General features: G+C 48.9%; 1 protein-coding gene and 1 long non-coding RNA gene across 2 annotated transcripts in view; one reads left to right on the forward strand and one right to left on the reverse strand.

Moving 5' to 3' along the window:
- The window catches only part of LOC125756912 (uncharacterized), a 318,174-nt gene that overhangs the window by 42,714 nt on the left and 261,711 nt on the right, over window positions 1–13,749 (forward strand). The window lies entirely within an intron of this gene.
- Window positions 5,717–13,749, reverse strand: part of LOC119379419 (rab GDP dissociation inhibitor beta) — a 255,048-nt gene continuing 247,015 nt past the window's right edge. The window contains exon 7 of the mRNA XM_037648728.2: window positions 5,717–6,489. Within this exon, the coding sequence (XP_037504656.1) occupies window positions 6,349–6,489 (141 nt within the window). The 3' untranslated portion in view covers window positions 5,717–6,348. The remainder of the gene's footprint in view (window positions 6,490–13,749) is intronic.

The following is a 13,749-nucleotide window of genomic DNA, read 5'->3' on the forward strand; positions in this document are numbered from 1 at the left end:
GACAGCTTATGGGGCTCGCACAGCGGTGCGACGACGACCCGGGATTTATTCGTTCGCTGTCTCGCTCCGCGCAGCTTGGTTCTTTTATAGCCCTGGCCGACCCCTTGCATCACCCAGTAGTGCGAAGCCTCCAATCAGGAACCGCCGTTGGTCGCTGGCTCGAACCGGATCCGCGGGGAGGAGGGCTTGCCGCACGTTGCGGGAAAGATTTCCGTCGGTTGCGTCAGGCGCAGCGCCGGAGTTGCCGGGGATTGCGTAAGGCTCCCGCCTCATTGCATCAGCTGGTGTTGACGCTGGTTGCGTCAGCCGCATCGCCGGAGTTGCCGGGGATTGCGTAAGACTCCCGCCTCGTTGCATCAGCGGGTGTTGACGCTGGTTGCGTCAGACGTTTTACCAGCTTGAATTCCTTGTCGAAGCAAGGAAGTTTGGGTTGGGAGCCCTGGCATAACAATGCTACTTCATTTTTTCTGCTTTTTAGAGCCTTTAGAAAGTTGTGTTGGTGTTAAAAGCTGCTGGAACAGGACGGGCCCTATGATATCTTCACCAAAAGCGCTGCTCGCAAATTTATTTTCCGAGCCATTCCTAGCAACAATTGCACAATGTACAGACACCATGATACCACTCATTTCATTTCAGAGAAAAAATCTCTTGCACACTCCCACTACACGAACCAAATGCTGTATAGGTCAATTATTGGTCAATCATTCTGTTTTATAGACCTGGATGCCTTCCTTAATCAAAACATCACGCTGTGCGAGTAAAAAATAAGCAGGTATCTGAGTATGTTTTGTGCACTGCCTGGAGGTGTATAAGGTGTGAGGATAGACTTTAATTATGAACTCGATGCGTATTTTGTGGTGAAAAGTGCATGTTAATTTATTAAAAAAACAAGATCAGGCTCTATTTGCAGTGGTACAGTTTACCTGCATTTTGTTGCTAGAGGGGACATAAGTAACTGCAAGTTTCCAGTAATGTTTGTTGCTTGTTTCCATGCTAGTGAGAAAAATTTAGTATGTATGCTTTCTCCAGGATTCGAACTTCTCAAACGCATATCAGGGAGCTAGAATATTAGTCATCGTGACACCCATGCTACGCGATTTTTTTGTTAATGTGAAAGCAGTCTTTTTGTTAATGTGAAAAGTATTAGTTGTTATGCGGCGAATTTTTAGGGCACCTCGTTTGGACTTTGCAGCAAACGTCTATTTCCTTTTTTCTTTTTGGTAACTAAAGTACGCCCCAAGAAGCGACGTCAAGCACCCCCGACGATGCAGGCGTCGCCGCTCCCGTCCGCTTCTGTTTAGCGGCGACAGGAGCAGAACCATTTTCATGAACTGGATGATTATAGTATATTCCTGTTGCGCACTAATAGCATGGCCGTGAACAGGTGTCAACAAGGCGATCACACAAGCGCTGGCGATCTCGCAAACATCGTTGGCTGTGTCCCGTGATGCAGACGCGAACTGTTCACGGGAGCAGCACACGCACTGATGTCAATTACTTGTGCATACCGTGGTTGTTACTTTGGTCATTGGGATGTCAATTACTTCTTAAATGGTAAAAAGAGTGGTGGGTGAAGCACAGTCAATATTTTAACAACATTCTAATTTGCTTCGATTGACAATGCACCGTTCTAGGCTGTACATGGACAGTCTTAAATGAAAAGATCAAGCAACACTGTGCCTCTGCTAAAAGCGAGCGTCCTTTTCCTCCACGGGGCGCAACGCGACGCATTTGACACGTAGGTGTGTGGAACGCGTGCCGGTTTGCCAGTGGTTAGACCTTTAGGATCTGTGCGTCTGGATTGGATGTCTAAACAGCAGGTGGCCAACACGGCCTCAGTTTCATGCTGAAAAGCACAAGTGAGAAATACTTGAGGCTGGTCGGACATTTTGGCGGAGCAACGCAATGTCAAATTTCAGTTCTGGCTCAGTTGGCGCAAAAAGGAATTCTATCCAAGTGGCACAGCTGTTGCACCCCTGCTTTAATAATCTTGAGGCACACACAGACGTTACCCACACACGCATTATTAAATTTTATGCAACGACGTGATTTCAGTACACATAAACCAGTAGGCGTAGGGCAAGCACATTAGGCGCTATGGAGACCTAGACAGATTCGTAGCAACTGCGTTCTTACGATTATAGTATGTTTCTTAAATTTTGTTGGATGTTCCATTCTCTGTAACCACTCCCCTCTAGTGCTTTACCCCTGAGGGCACAATGAAAAACAAAATTACAGATGAACACAAGGTAGCTCACTGGGCCTGTGATTGAAGTATACATCATCTGCTGGTCACTATGTTTAGTGCATGTTATAAGCAACTTGCAAACAGCTGCAGCCAGGTCTGCAAATGACGCTAAGAACTTCCCCAACTTATTCCTCATACAGTGATGCTACCGAGGACTTCCGATTTGGAGCAATTTTTGGAGCAGCAAAATTTCCGTTTTGGAGCACTTTGGAGCAGCAAAATTTTCATCTTGGAGCACTTTGGAGCAGATAATTTTGCATCTGGGAGCAGTCTGGAGCAGCTAATATTACATCTTGGAGTACAGTAGAGAAACAAATTGCATTAGCATTCAAGCACGTGAGTAATTATTATGGGGCTCTTATGAAGAGCTAGAAATATTTCGATTCATTGCAAATCTCATGGAAAGAATCATCTCAGGAGAACTCCATACTTCACTCACTAATGAAAAAAGAAAGGATCATGTGTGTTCTGGATTAACCTCTTCAGTGATTATTTTCCACACTAGCAAATAAACAGAATACCGGATCAGTAAAATTGCACTTTATGCAATAACACTCTAAATACATCTATGTGGTTACCAGCAGACGTGGCAGACAAACGCCGTGACGTACAACAGTGCCTCAATGCCAAAGAGTCACACTGTCCCTAATGCATTCCCTATTTATAAGACAACCCCAAGGCAAAAGCCAGGTTCTTTTTCTTATTGATCGACGGGTAGATCCTCCCCCTTCCTCTATGCAAGCTTTCTGCATCTCACTGGCTTTGCACTGCCTCCAGATCGGCGCAGTGCAAAGGAAGCAGTGCAAAGCGACGATGTCATGTGATGACGTCATCACGTAACCACGATATATGGCACCATGATGACGTCACAAGATTTGACGATCTGTGACGTGATGATGAAGCCATCACATGATTATTTTTTGCATCAATCGATTGATGCCGCCGACGGTCAATTTTCGTGTTTGATGAACCATCTAAGGCATTCGCATTAATATTGCGTATTGAACGTTAACCTTACATTGAGCCTTACATACCAAACTGTCCTCCATGTCACCTCTGTGCCGTGCGCGAAACAGCTTCGCTTATCACCGACTTCACCGAGTGGAATGGCTCCTCAATTTTTTTTGTGATAACAATTATATGGACACTCTCGACGGGTTTTTGCCGTCCCAGTTGCCGTAATCTTCCGTATAAAGTCCAAATTGACAACATCACCCCGTGCATCCTAGCCGCGGGTAAAAGCTCGCGAGCACCGGCGACGAACGCGGCTGAAGCGGAGATTAAACTAGCCGGCCGTCTATCTCCGTCGCACGGAGAGCGCGTGCGATAACATCTTCCCGCGTGCGGGCCTGCCGTCGATTGTTTATCGAACAGAGTGGAAACGCCCAGCCCGTCTTTCGTAAGGAGCATGAAGGGACGACGGGAGAGGGGAGGGGACCGCATCGTTCTAAGGGCGCAGTCGCTTGCGCGCACTATTTCGAGGCAGGAGACGGCTCGTATACCTGCTGTGCTCTCAACGCTTACTTCGCGTTTAGAAAACTCTGAGCACGAAAACGCTTCGGTTCCTGGAGCGGCTATATTCCCTTAAACCAGCGTTTTGTTGAGTTACGCGAGATCGGATCCAAAAGAGTTAGCTGCTAGCCTTACATCGTATAACAATACAATTTGTTAGTATCGCATTCATTGCTTCGCCCTTGAAACTATGAGGTTTTTAACCGTCAGCTAAGCGAGGGGCGGACGTGTAACATGGCGTAGCCGCTTTACTGTGGGCAGTCAGCGACGGGCCCGTTAGTGACAGCTGCGCATATTAAAAAGCAATTGCGGCTGCTCCGACCAGGAGGCATGGTTTTATTAATGAGATGACATTTTTAAATAAGCAACCAAAAAATTCGAATCGGAACCCTAGCACCCACGAGCCCGAAAGGACAGGGCCTTTTAAGGGGTATTTACAAATCACGAAAAAGCTCTTATGGATAAAGATCGATGGATAAAGTATATCTGAGGAAAAGTGTCAACACGTTCCCACCGTTCACGTGCTCTTCCATAGACGCAAAGCACGGAAAATTCAATATTGTTCCATATATCTATTGCTAGCGATCCCGGATTTCATTCCGCGATGTCTAGAAATAGAAGTGACAGAAACTTTAGCGGCACGCGTGTAGTTATTGAACATTGTTCTCCTTACGTGCCGTGTGACGCTTGAAACGAGCTATCAGCAGCGTTTCTGGCACAGACGACGTCCGCCGATGAATCGCCGCCACACTTTCTCGCTACCAATAGACGTCACGAGCCTCTGCGGAGAGCGCGTTTTGCAGTCGAGCCAACTGGCAGAACAAAAGCTGCGTCGGCAACGTGCATGCATGGCATCGTGGCTTACTCGGGACGCACGCGCGGGCGCTATTTATTGAAAGGAATCATTCTTGGTCTGTGGTTGCGACTTTGGTGGCCCCAAGGTCAAGCTGCACATGTTCTGACGCGCCGGCGGTGCAACGGCCGGTGATAGACGCCCCCAAACCCGAGACTCTGGCGCAGTTTGGCGCAATTTTCGTCAATATTATCAGGATGGCGCAGTAAATACAATTTGGCGCACTTTGGCGCAGGAGTGGAATCACTGCTCATATTATGTTGCAGGGCCCCTTTTGTCTTTTGATTCCCATGAATACTTCTGCATGCACATCCAAAGAGCCTACTTCATTATTGAAAGAAGGAATTTAATTGGCAGGCTTTAAAGTTGCACGTGCTTGCAAGCATGACATACACAGAGTTGAAGGCATTTAATGTGCTGCATTAACCGGACCAAAATGGCACTTTTTGTGTGACAAATGCCACAGAGGTCGATCAAGCTATTCAATAAGTATTAGCATTGAAATTAGCTTCGTATCACAAGATGCACTGCAGAGAAAGCTTATGCACCTTATCAGCTGACCATTGCATACATGAAAGGTTTGAAGCAATGCAGCCGCAGAGTAATGACGTTTTTCACTGGTCGATCAAGAGTAGGATTTCTTGCTACACGGCGAATCCGTGTTTCACTCGTCGATCTGGAGCGGGTTTCTCGTGTTTCACTGGTCATTTCAGAGAAGCAACTCGCTTCACGCCGGATTGCTCGTACTTGCTTCGCCGCCAAGTCGCGGATTCGGGCGGAAATAGGACATCACTTCCATCATTCTGCGAGTAACCAAAGTTGCCATGGAAGCGTACAGAGCAGAAGCAGGTACAGTTTCCAGAACCGGTTAATGTGACGTGTGCGTAAATAATTTCCGGTGTAACCTCACGTGGAGCATTTCTGTGTACTACTGGTAGTTGGCTTGGTGCAATCCGAGTGCTCGCTCCAGTATTTTGGCGGCCGCTCCAAATCTCCCAGTGAAAAATGCCATAAGAGCAATCGTTGGCTTCACTAAAGGGGTGCTCTCTGCATTGGTACGGTACATTGTTAAAGCCAGCTATGTAACATAAAGCAGACCCAAGTCCAAGGAATGTTTTTTTTTAATCTTTTTCTCCATGTTTGTTCCGCTGTCTGCAAAAAAAAAAAAAAGAAGGAGAGAGAGAGTAGGCTGATGCCCATGCCAACATAGGAACTACAATCACATGACACAAGGTAAAAAAGAGGAGCAGCGGAGATGGAAAAATAATACGAAAACTTAAATTACAGCACAAAAAAATTAACATGCCAGTGACCCCGACAAAGAGCAGCCAGCAGTGAGCAACAACGACATTGTCAGACCACTGCCCCTTACGTCCAGACCAGCCCAGTTGTAAAGAAAAAAAAAAACAGCAGAGAGGGCAGTGTAGCTCTTCTTCACACAAGGCAGAAGGGCAACTGAACCAAGAATCACAGGTGATGCTGAGGCCCTTCTGAAAAGAACCCTGAACATTTTTGCTGGAAAGCCTGATGAGCAACAGTCCTAGTGGCTGCAAAAACAGCTGCACAAGGGTGTGCTGTTCCCGCATGGTGCACATTGTGCACAAGCAAGCCCTGTGCGCACTGCTCACCACACGCAAGCTACACATTCACACACTTAGGAAGGGTCTGGAGGCAAAACTAAGAGACGGGTTGTCCAAGCGGTGCCTGCAGTAGTGGCGGCCATCTTCTCTTATCTCTACTCTTGCTCATCCCCAAGGTCGTGCTTCACCTTGGAGAAGTCGAAGTCCTCACCCGTGCCACGACGGAAAATGTCCAGGACATCAAGGCAGGTTGTCTCAAAGTGGGTTGTGGCATCATATGATTGCGAGATGAAGATCTGAAAAGGCAACAAACACTCATCACACACACCATCCCATGGCAAGTCAGCACCAAGCATTGCACATTCTGGCCAATAAGTCACAATCTCATGCATAGGCTGTACCAGCATTTCCAGCAGACCAGAATGCAGTGATGCTACCGAGGGCTTCTGATTTGGAGCAATTTGTGGAGCAGCGAAATTTTCATTTTGGAGCATTTTGGAGCATGGAAAATTTCTGTCTTGGAGCACTTTGGAGCAAGTAACTTTGCATCTGGGAGCACTCAGTAGCAGCTAATTTCACACCCTAGAGTACAGTGGAGAAGCAAGTTGCAGTTACACTCAAGCACTTGAATATTGAATATGGGGCTCTTATGAATAGAGCGAATTTGGTGTAGCACACACACACAACGCTGACTTCAGTCAGCGCTGTGTGTGTTTCCTTCCTGTGTCCCCGTCGTAGTTTTGCGCTGTGTGTTTCACTCGCTCTTATGAAGACCTAGAAATATTTCGATTCATTGTAAATCTCATGGAGAAAATCATCTGAGAACTCCATATTTTACTCGATAATTAAAAAATAACAGCGTCATACAGTTGAGTGTTCTGGAATAACCTCGTCAACGATTATTTTCGACACTAGCAAATAAACAGAATACTGGATCAATGAAGTGGTATTTGATGAAATGACACTCTAAATACATCTATGTGGTTACCAGCAGACGTGGTAGACAAACGCACTCACGGACAACAGTGCCTCGATGCTAAAGAGTTGCATTGTCCCTAATGCATTGCCTTAAAGGGACACTAAAGGCAAATATTAAGTCGACGTTGATTGTTGAAATAGCGGTCCAGAAACCTCGTAGTGCTACTTTTATGCCAAGGAAGTGCTTATTTTGAAATAAAATCACGTTTTAGTGATCCGCATCGCGTTAGCGCACTTCAAATCACCCGCCTGAAATCAGTCTTTCACACGTCACTGCTGCCGTGCACAACGTTGCCCGCCTTTCTGTGCGGCGGCATGCACTGGCAGCGTGCACCATTCGAGCATCCGGCAACATCACATGCATGCGGCATTTTGTCGAACTTTCTGTCAGAGCGACTTTCACGAGCGCGCAAAGCACACGCGGCAGTACGCGATACCGAAACTACCACTGAGACGCGACTGCGTGAGCGAAGCAGGGCGCCGGGCGAAGTGCAGTTCGGCGAAAACGGAACCTTTGAACCACGCGCGCCGTTCCCCATAGCAATGCCAAAGAGGTTCATTTTTCCATGAATAAAACAGAAACTAACAAACAGCATTTTATTACGTCTCTTGATGCACGGAAAGTTCTTTTTTTATTGCTGCTAATTTGATTACTAGTGATTAATTGTAGGCAGAATCTCGCACGTCATCGGGATCATTTTGAAAATGTGCCGCTCGTGGCACTCATCATGTGATACATTTAGCTTAATTTCTCGGTAAGTAGGGCACTGCTGTTGATAATATTGACGTTTTAGACGTTGTCATACATTGAGCTTTCACTCTGACATAAATTGTTATTCGCCTTTAGTGTGCCTCTAAGACGACCCCAAGGCGAAAGCCAGATTCTTTTGGGAGCTTGCTCCTTATGCTCGCGCCTTGTCCGTTGTCGGCGGCGTGTACACTAGTTCTCATTGGTCCCGCCAGAGGCGCAGCTGCGCTCTCTCCGGTGATATCAGGAATGCTCATTAGATGGCGCGTCGCCGCTCAAGGCAGTGCACACCACGCTCGGCGCATGCGCTAGTAGATAGGTGATTGCTAGAGGGCCGCGCCTCTCGTTTGGCGCTCCACGTTTGGTGCGCTTCCTTTCTCTTCGCCGGGAGCTCACTCAGTGTCGCTCACTTCGTTGCCGCTTTGCAGCATGAACACCCCAGCCAAGGCAGCAGCGCAGCGGGCTCGTAACGCAGCAGTAGCTCGGGCTGGCTCGCTGCCAAGACCCCGCGGTGAGAGCTCGGGAGGCCGAAGCGAAGAGGGCTAATGTACATATAACAACGTTGTCACATCTATATATGATGGTAGAGGAATGTGTACGGAGGATTCGATTGCTGATCAAACCGCGAGGAAACGCCGCCCGTGTTTCGTAGGGAGCATGAAGGAGTGGGGTGGTTGCGTCGCTCGAAGGGCGCAGTCGCTGGCGCGCGCGCAATGTCGAGGCATCACAGATGGCTCGTAAACTTGCTGTGCTCTCAACGCTTACTTACTTCACGTTTAGAGAACTTACAGCACGAAAACTGCTTTGGTTGCTGGAGCGGCCTTATTCCCTTAAACCAGTGTTTTGTTGAGTTACGCGAGATGGGATTCGAACGAATTGGTGGTAACCTTACTTCGTCGTGTAACAATACAATTTGTTGGTATCGCATTCACCGCTTCGCCGTTAAGCGAAACTTTCTTTTTTTTTTTTATCCGTCAGCTATTGAGTGACCCTGGAAACCAAGGGGCAGACGTGTAACATGGCGTAGCAGCTTCACAGTGGGCCGCCAGCGACGGTCCCGCTACTGACAGCTGCGCATAATAAAACCGAATTGCGGCATGCTCCGACCAAGAGGCATGCTTTCTTTAATGAGGTGACATTTTTATAACGCAAGCAAAAAATTTCGAATGGGGACCCCAGCACTCACGAGCTTGATACGGCAGGGCCTCTTAGGGGGTATTTACCGCAAGCGCGATTACAAACTCAGATGTGCTGGTGGAAGGAATTACGAAAAAGGCCTTCTGGATGAAGATCGATGGACAAAGTACATTTGAGGAAAAGTGTCAACGCGTTCCCCGTGCTCTTGCGTTGACGCGAAGTACTAAAATTTGATATTGTTCCATATATCTATTGCTAGCGATCCGAGATTTCATTCCCCGATGCCCAGAAACAGAAGTGACAGATATTTTAGGGGCACGCGAGTTGTTATCACTGAACATTGCTTTCATTACATGCTGTGCAACGCTTGAAACGAGCTATACCATCAGCATTTCTGGAACAAACGACGTCCGCCGATATATCGCCGCCACAATTTCACGCAGCTGATTAGCCTAGACGTCACAAGCCTCCGCGGAGAGCGCGTTTTGCCGTTGAGCTGACTTGGACAACACAAGCTGCGTCGGCATGGCGTGATGGCTTACTAGGGAGACACGCGAGAGCGCTGTTTATTCAAAGGAATAATTCTTGGTCCGTGGTTAAAGGCGTACTGACACCATTTTTCGAAGGCGAGTTTACTCTGCCATACAAATCTCGTGTATGCAGAGACGGCTGTGAGCGAGTGTGAAGTTCGGCAAATGCTGTTAAGATATTTTATTTTGATATTAAAGTCAATTTTTCCATGGCGCACCAACTGACATCGACACTAGCTTGACGTCAGGTTACAGTACTAATTCTGGTGACTTCACGCAGCAGTCTGGCTAGTTGCGATGACGTCAGGTACCAAAACTTCCAAGATGGCCGCATGTGCGTCACCAAAACATTTAAAATGGCTGCTAGTGCGTCACCAACAGAGCCACAGTATGGTCCACAATGCGAAGCGGCCGTGGAAACGTCACTATTGGCCTGGTGTGCGACCGATGGCGGCGCTGCGAACGGCGCCTGTATGACGTCAGAGCGGGGATTCGCGCGCTTTCGTCTGCTACGTAGGCCCAGTGCCGTGTTGAAACCACCATTGAGGTAAATCTCAACAAAAAAGCAATTAAATTGGTTATCTTGCGTATGGTGGCTACTGACGCTGTTCGAACAACCGTAAGTCTGCCTTTAACGTTCATTTAGAACTACAGCTTTGTTTCTTAGAACTGCGGCCGCTTGTCTCCGCGGTGAGTGCTGCGCAATGGTGAAGTACTGCTCTGTGCCTCAGTGTACTTCTTCCGCTCGTGAAAAGCTTTCACAAGTATCCTAAGGACCCAAAGCTGGAGAAGAAGTGGATAGTCAAGCTCAGAATAGGAAAGCGCCCCACGCCTTCATCGACCGTGTGCAACAAGCACTTCGCGGACAGCGACTTCTGCTACCCACCGTACGCGCCACTCTTAGGTAAGCTTGTGACCGTGTTTAAGCGCCTCGCCAATACTTAATAGGCGACTTACACCAGGTGCGGTGCCGTCCCACAACCTGCCACGAAGGCCCTAGACAAGGAGCCGACGACGCAGCCTCCGAATTGCCTCGCAGGAAAGCGCACCTCGTAAGCTCAGCTGAGCGGCACAGGATATCTGAGACTAAAGGTCCTCCATGCGTTTTCCGCCGGCTAGGTTAGTAGCGCCAACTCGTCCTCCCCCTCTCCCTTTACGCCGGCTCCCCGCCTAGCAGAAGCCGAAGTGCTGCCATGATGTTTCTGCTGCTTTTCCGATTGATGCACCCGCCCTATGGTGGCCCCATGTCCGCCCATGCCTTCGCGACGCAGAAACACCGAGCAAAAACCCGCTAGGCGGCAGGCAGTTTACGACGAACCTCAAAACAACAACACTTGCGAAACGGAGAATGAAGTATTTACTTTCTCGCGTGTACACATGCGTGCGCAGAAACAAGATGGAAGGAAAAAGCGGAAGGAAGTGGCTCAAGAACTTTCTTCCGGAAGTGGGCGTCGTCGTCGGAACAATAGATGGCGGTACCTTAAAAAAGCGGCAGCAGACACGATGGAGGGGCTTTATCTGAGACTACCAGGGGTGTAGCCGGGGGGGAGGAGGGGGTTTCCCCCGAAATTTTTCAGTTTTGCTTGCGTATATATACACGCGCACATACAAACGCACGCACGAACATACATATAGAATGATTTAACCCCCCCCCCCCCGAAAAAAATTTCTGGCTACGCCCCTGGAGACTACGGCTGCATTTGGATGTATACATACGTATTTTAATTATGAAGGCAAGCGCGCCTAGCGGACTGCTTATCAAAAATTCATAAGCGAAACCTGTTGCCGCTGTTTAGTGCACATTCTCTAAAAGTTTTCACGTGAGGCAGTGCATACACTCCTTTAAAAGCGGAGCTCTCTAAGCTTTTCGTTAGGCTGCGTGGCGTGGCTTGCCTTTGCCACGTTAATCTCCGTGGCTCTGTGTGTGGTATAATCAGCGATTAACTATTTGTTATATTCTAATACCCATGCGATGGCCCTGTGCGGTGTTGCACTGCAACGACGTAATATCGTTGTCACTGAGCCAACATTACGGGACAAACTGCGATCATAGGCATCGGCAGGGGGGTGTGCAACAAGGCGGCACTTGCGCACTTGTTTGCAGGACGAGAGCTATGACGGTGATGCGATCTCCGTTGACGGCCTCGACCGCGCATTCAACAACGTGGCCTGTGTCGCACACCGCCTCGCCCTCGATGAGGCACCGCGACCTTTCACAAACTTTATCTACATACTTATAGATGCTGGGGAACGGCACGCTTACTGAAATATCGGAAGGAACACCTAAACTAATTAGTATTGCCACGCCCGCTTCTTGTTTCATTTTGATGTATTCGGGTTTGACCGGCAAGGACGGTTAGCAACGCTCGGCGCTGACCACGCCGCTGTGTTCGAGAAGCTTCGCGATTGTAGTAGATCACTTTGTTCAAATTGCGCGCAGGACGCGAATAGCCTAGATTATTCCAGAGCTTGCGCGACCACCAGTGATAAGACTGGAAAGTTCGATGCGTGATGTATAAAAGAAGGCGCGTCCCAACCATGCGCAGTTTATCGATGACCGACGCCCCGTTCGCCGATATCAATGTAGTACGGCATGTATTGCTGTAGTTTGACTTTTCATTTCACGGGCACAAGTTCGGCCAAATAAAGAGTTTCATCTTGAACACGCCGACTGTTGTCTTCGTCGACGTCACGACTACGTGACAGTATCGTACGGCGGAAACAAGATAACGAGTGAGAACAGTCACACATAGTTTCACTTTCTTACCAGCAATGCGGTCGGTGGCATCGGCGCACTCGTCAACCATTCGAGGGATTTCTTGGCCCTGTTGATTGGGCCGTAAGTAAAACAAGTTCAAGATTACACTCGAAAATATTCGTTGCAGACGTTAGTTGACCATCAGGAGGCTGTTCGTTCGACAAAGTTCCCGCCTGAAGCAGACGATCCGCATACACGAGCAGCGGCTGCTGCACCGCGGTTGAGAGCGGAGTCCCCGCTCTGACATCACACGCGAGAGGGCGCCACTCCAAGATCTCGAGGCCAATATATCGTGCGAGCACGTGACAATACGCTCATACCGTGTTGTGACGTCAGGGTACAGTAGGAACCGAAATTAGCTTTTAAAAACATACTGTACTTTTTCAGGGTGCACTCGCGCTTAGCACCACCTTTTCCAGGCTCTTTAAAGAAAACGACAACTCAAAATTTTCGTGTCAGTACCCCTTTAAGACTTTGGCCGCCCCAAGATCAAGCTGCACATGTTTTGACCCGATTGCCGGTGCTGGACGCCCCCAAACCCGAGACTGTGCCGCATGTTTTCACGTGCTGGCGGTGTGATTGCCAGTGACAGACGCCCCCAAACACGAGACTCTGGCGCAGTTTGGCGTAATTTCCGTCGATATTATCAGGATGGCGCAGTAAATCCAATTTGGCGCACCTTGGCGCAGGAGTGGAATCACTGACAATGCTGCTCCGTCATCGTCCAGTGAGCCTGCGACGCGGCGCAAAAGGTCGATGGCGTCTAGCAGTTCCTTCACAGAGGGCAAAGCACGTACTGAGTGTCCTCCCAAGGGGCGTTGTCACTGCGGTCTCGAACAGTTTCTGCCAGAGCCTCATCCGTCATCTCAGTTGTGACCAGCGCAGTTGTCCGCATATAAAAAATCACAAATCTGCACATCATCTGGGGCTCCTCCATTCGTGCGCAGCGAAATCCAAGCTTCGGCGAGATCGGGCGGGCATGAAGGCTCCTCCTCTCCGGCGTCGATTTCCTCAGCCTTAACCACCTGAACCTCCGCTGAGATATGGGCCTTGCGGAAGCAGTTTGCAACAATTTCACCACTTGTTTCTTGCCAGGACGCTTCAAGCATCTTAACTGCTTGCACAATGTCTACCTTCGTATCTCGCTGCAGACGAATGTTCAGGAGCAGTTTTGTAGCGTTAGCTACACTGGCCTAGCCGAGCCAGTTTTGCGTGGATCCTCAAGAGCCGTGCTGCGCATGGGCGAGGATCAGTGATGTCAAGCACTGGAGCCGGCAGCTCCCGTACACTCCGCCGCCGCTGGTCTGCGCTTTCCAGAGGAGTGACGTCGTAGCCTTGGCAGACGTATTGGCGCTGGCGCGCGCGCGCAGCTATTCGCCTTCACTGTGCAGTTGCCGTATGACAC

The sequence above is a fragment of the Rhipicephalus sanguineus genome, chromosome 1 (assembly GCF_013339695.2).
Source record: "Rhipicephalus sanguineus isolate Rsan-2018 chromosome 1, BIME_Rsan_1.4, whole genome shotgun sequence".
Lineage (NCBI taxonomy): Eukaryota > Metazoa > Arthropoda > Arachnida > Ixodida > Ixodidae > Rhipicephalus > Rhipicephalus sanguineus.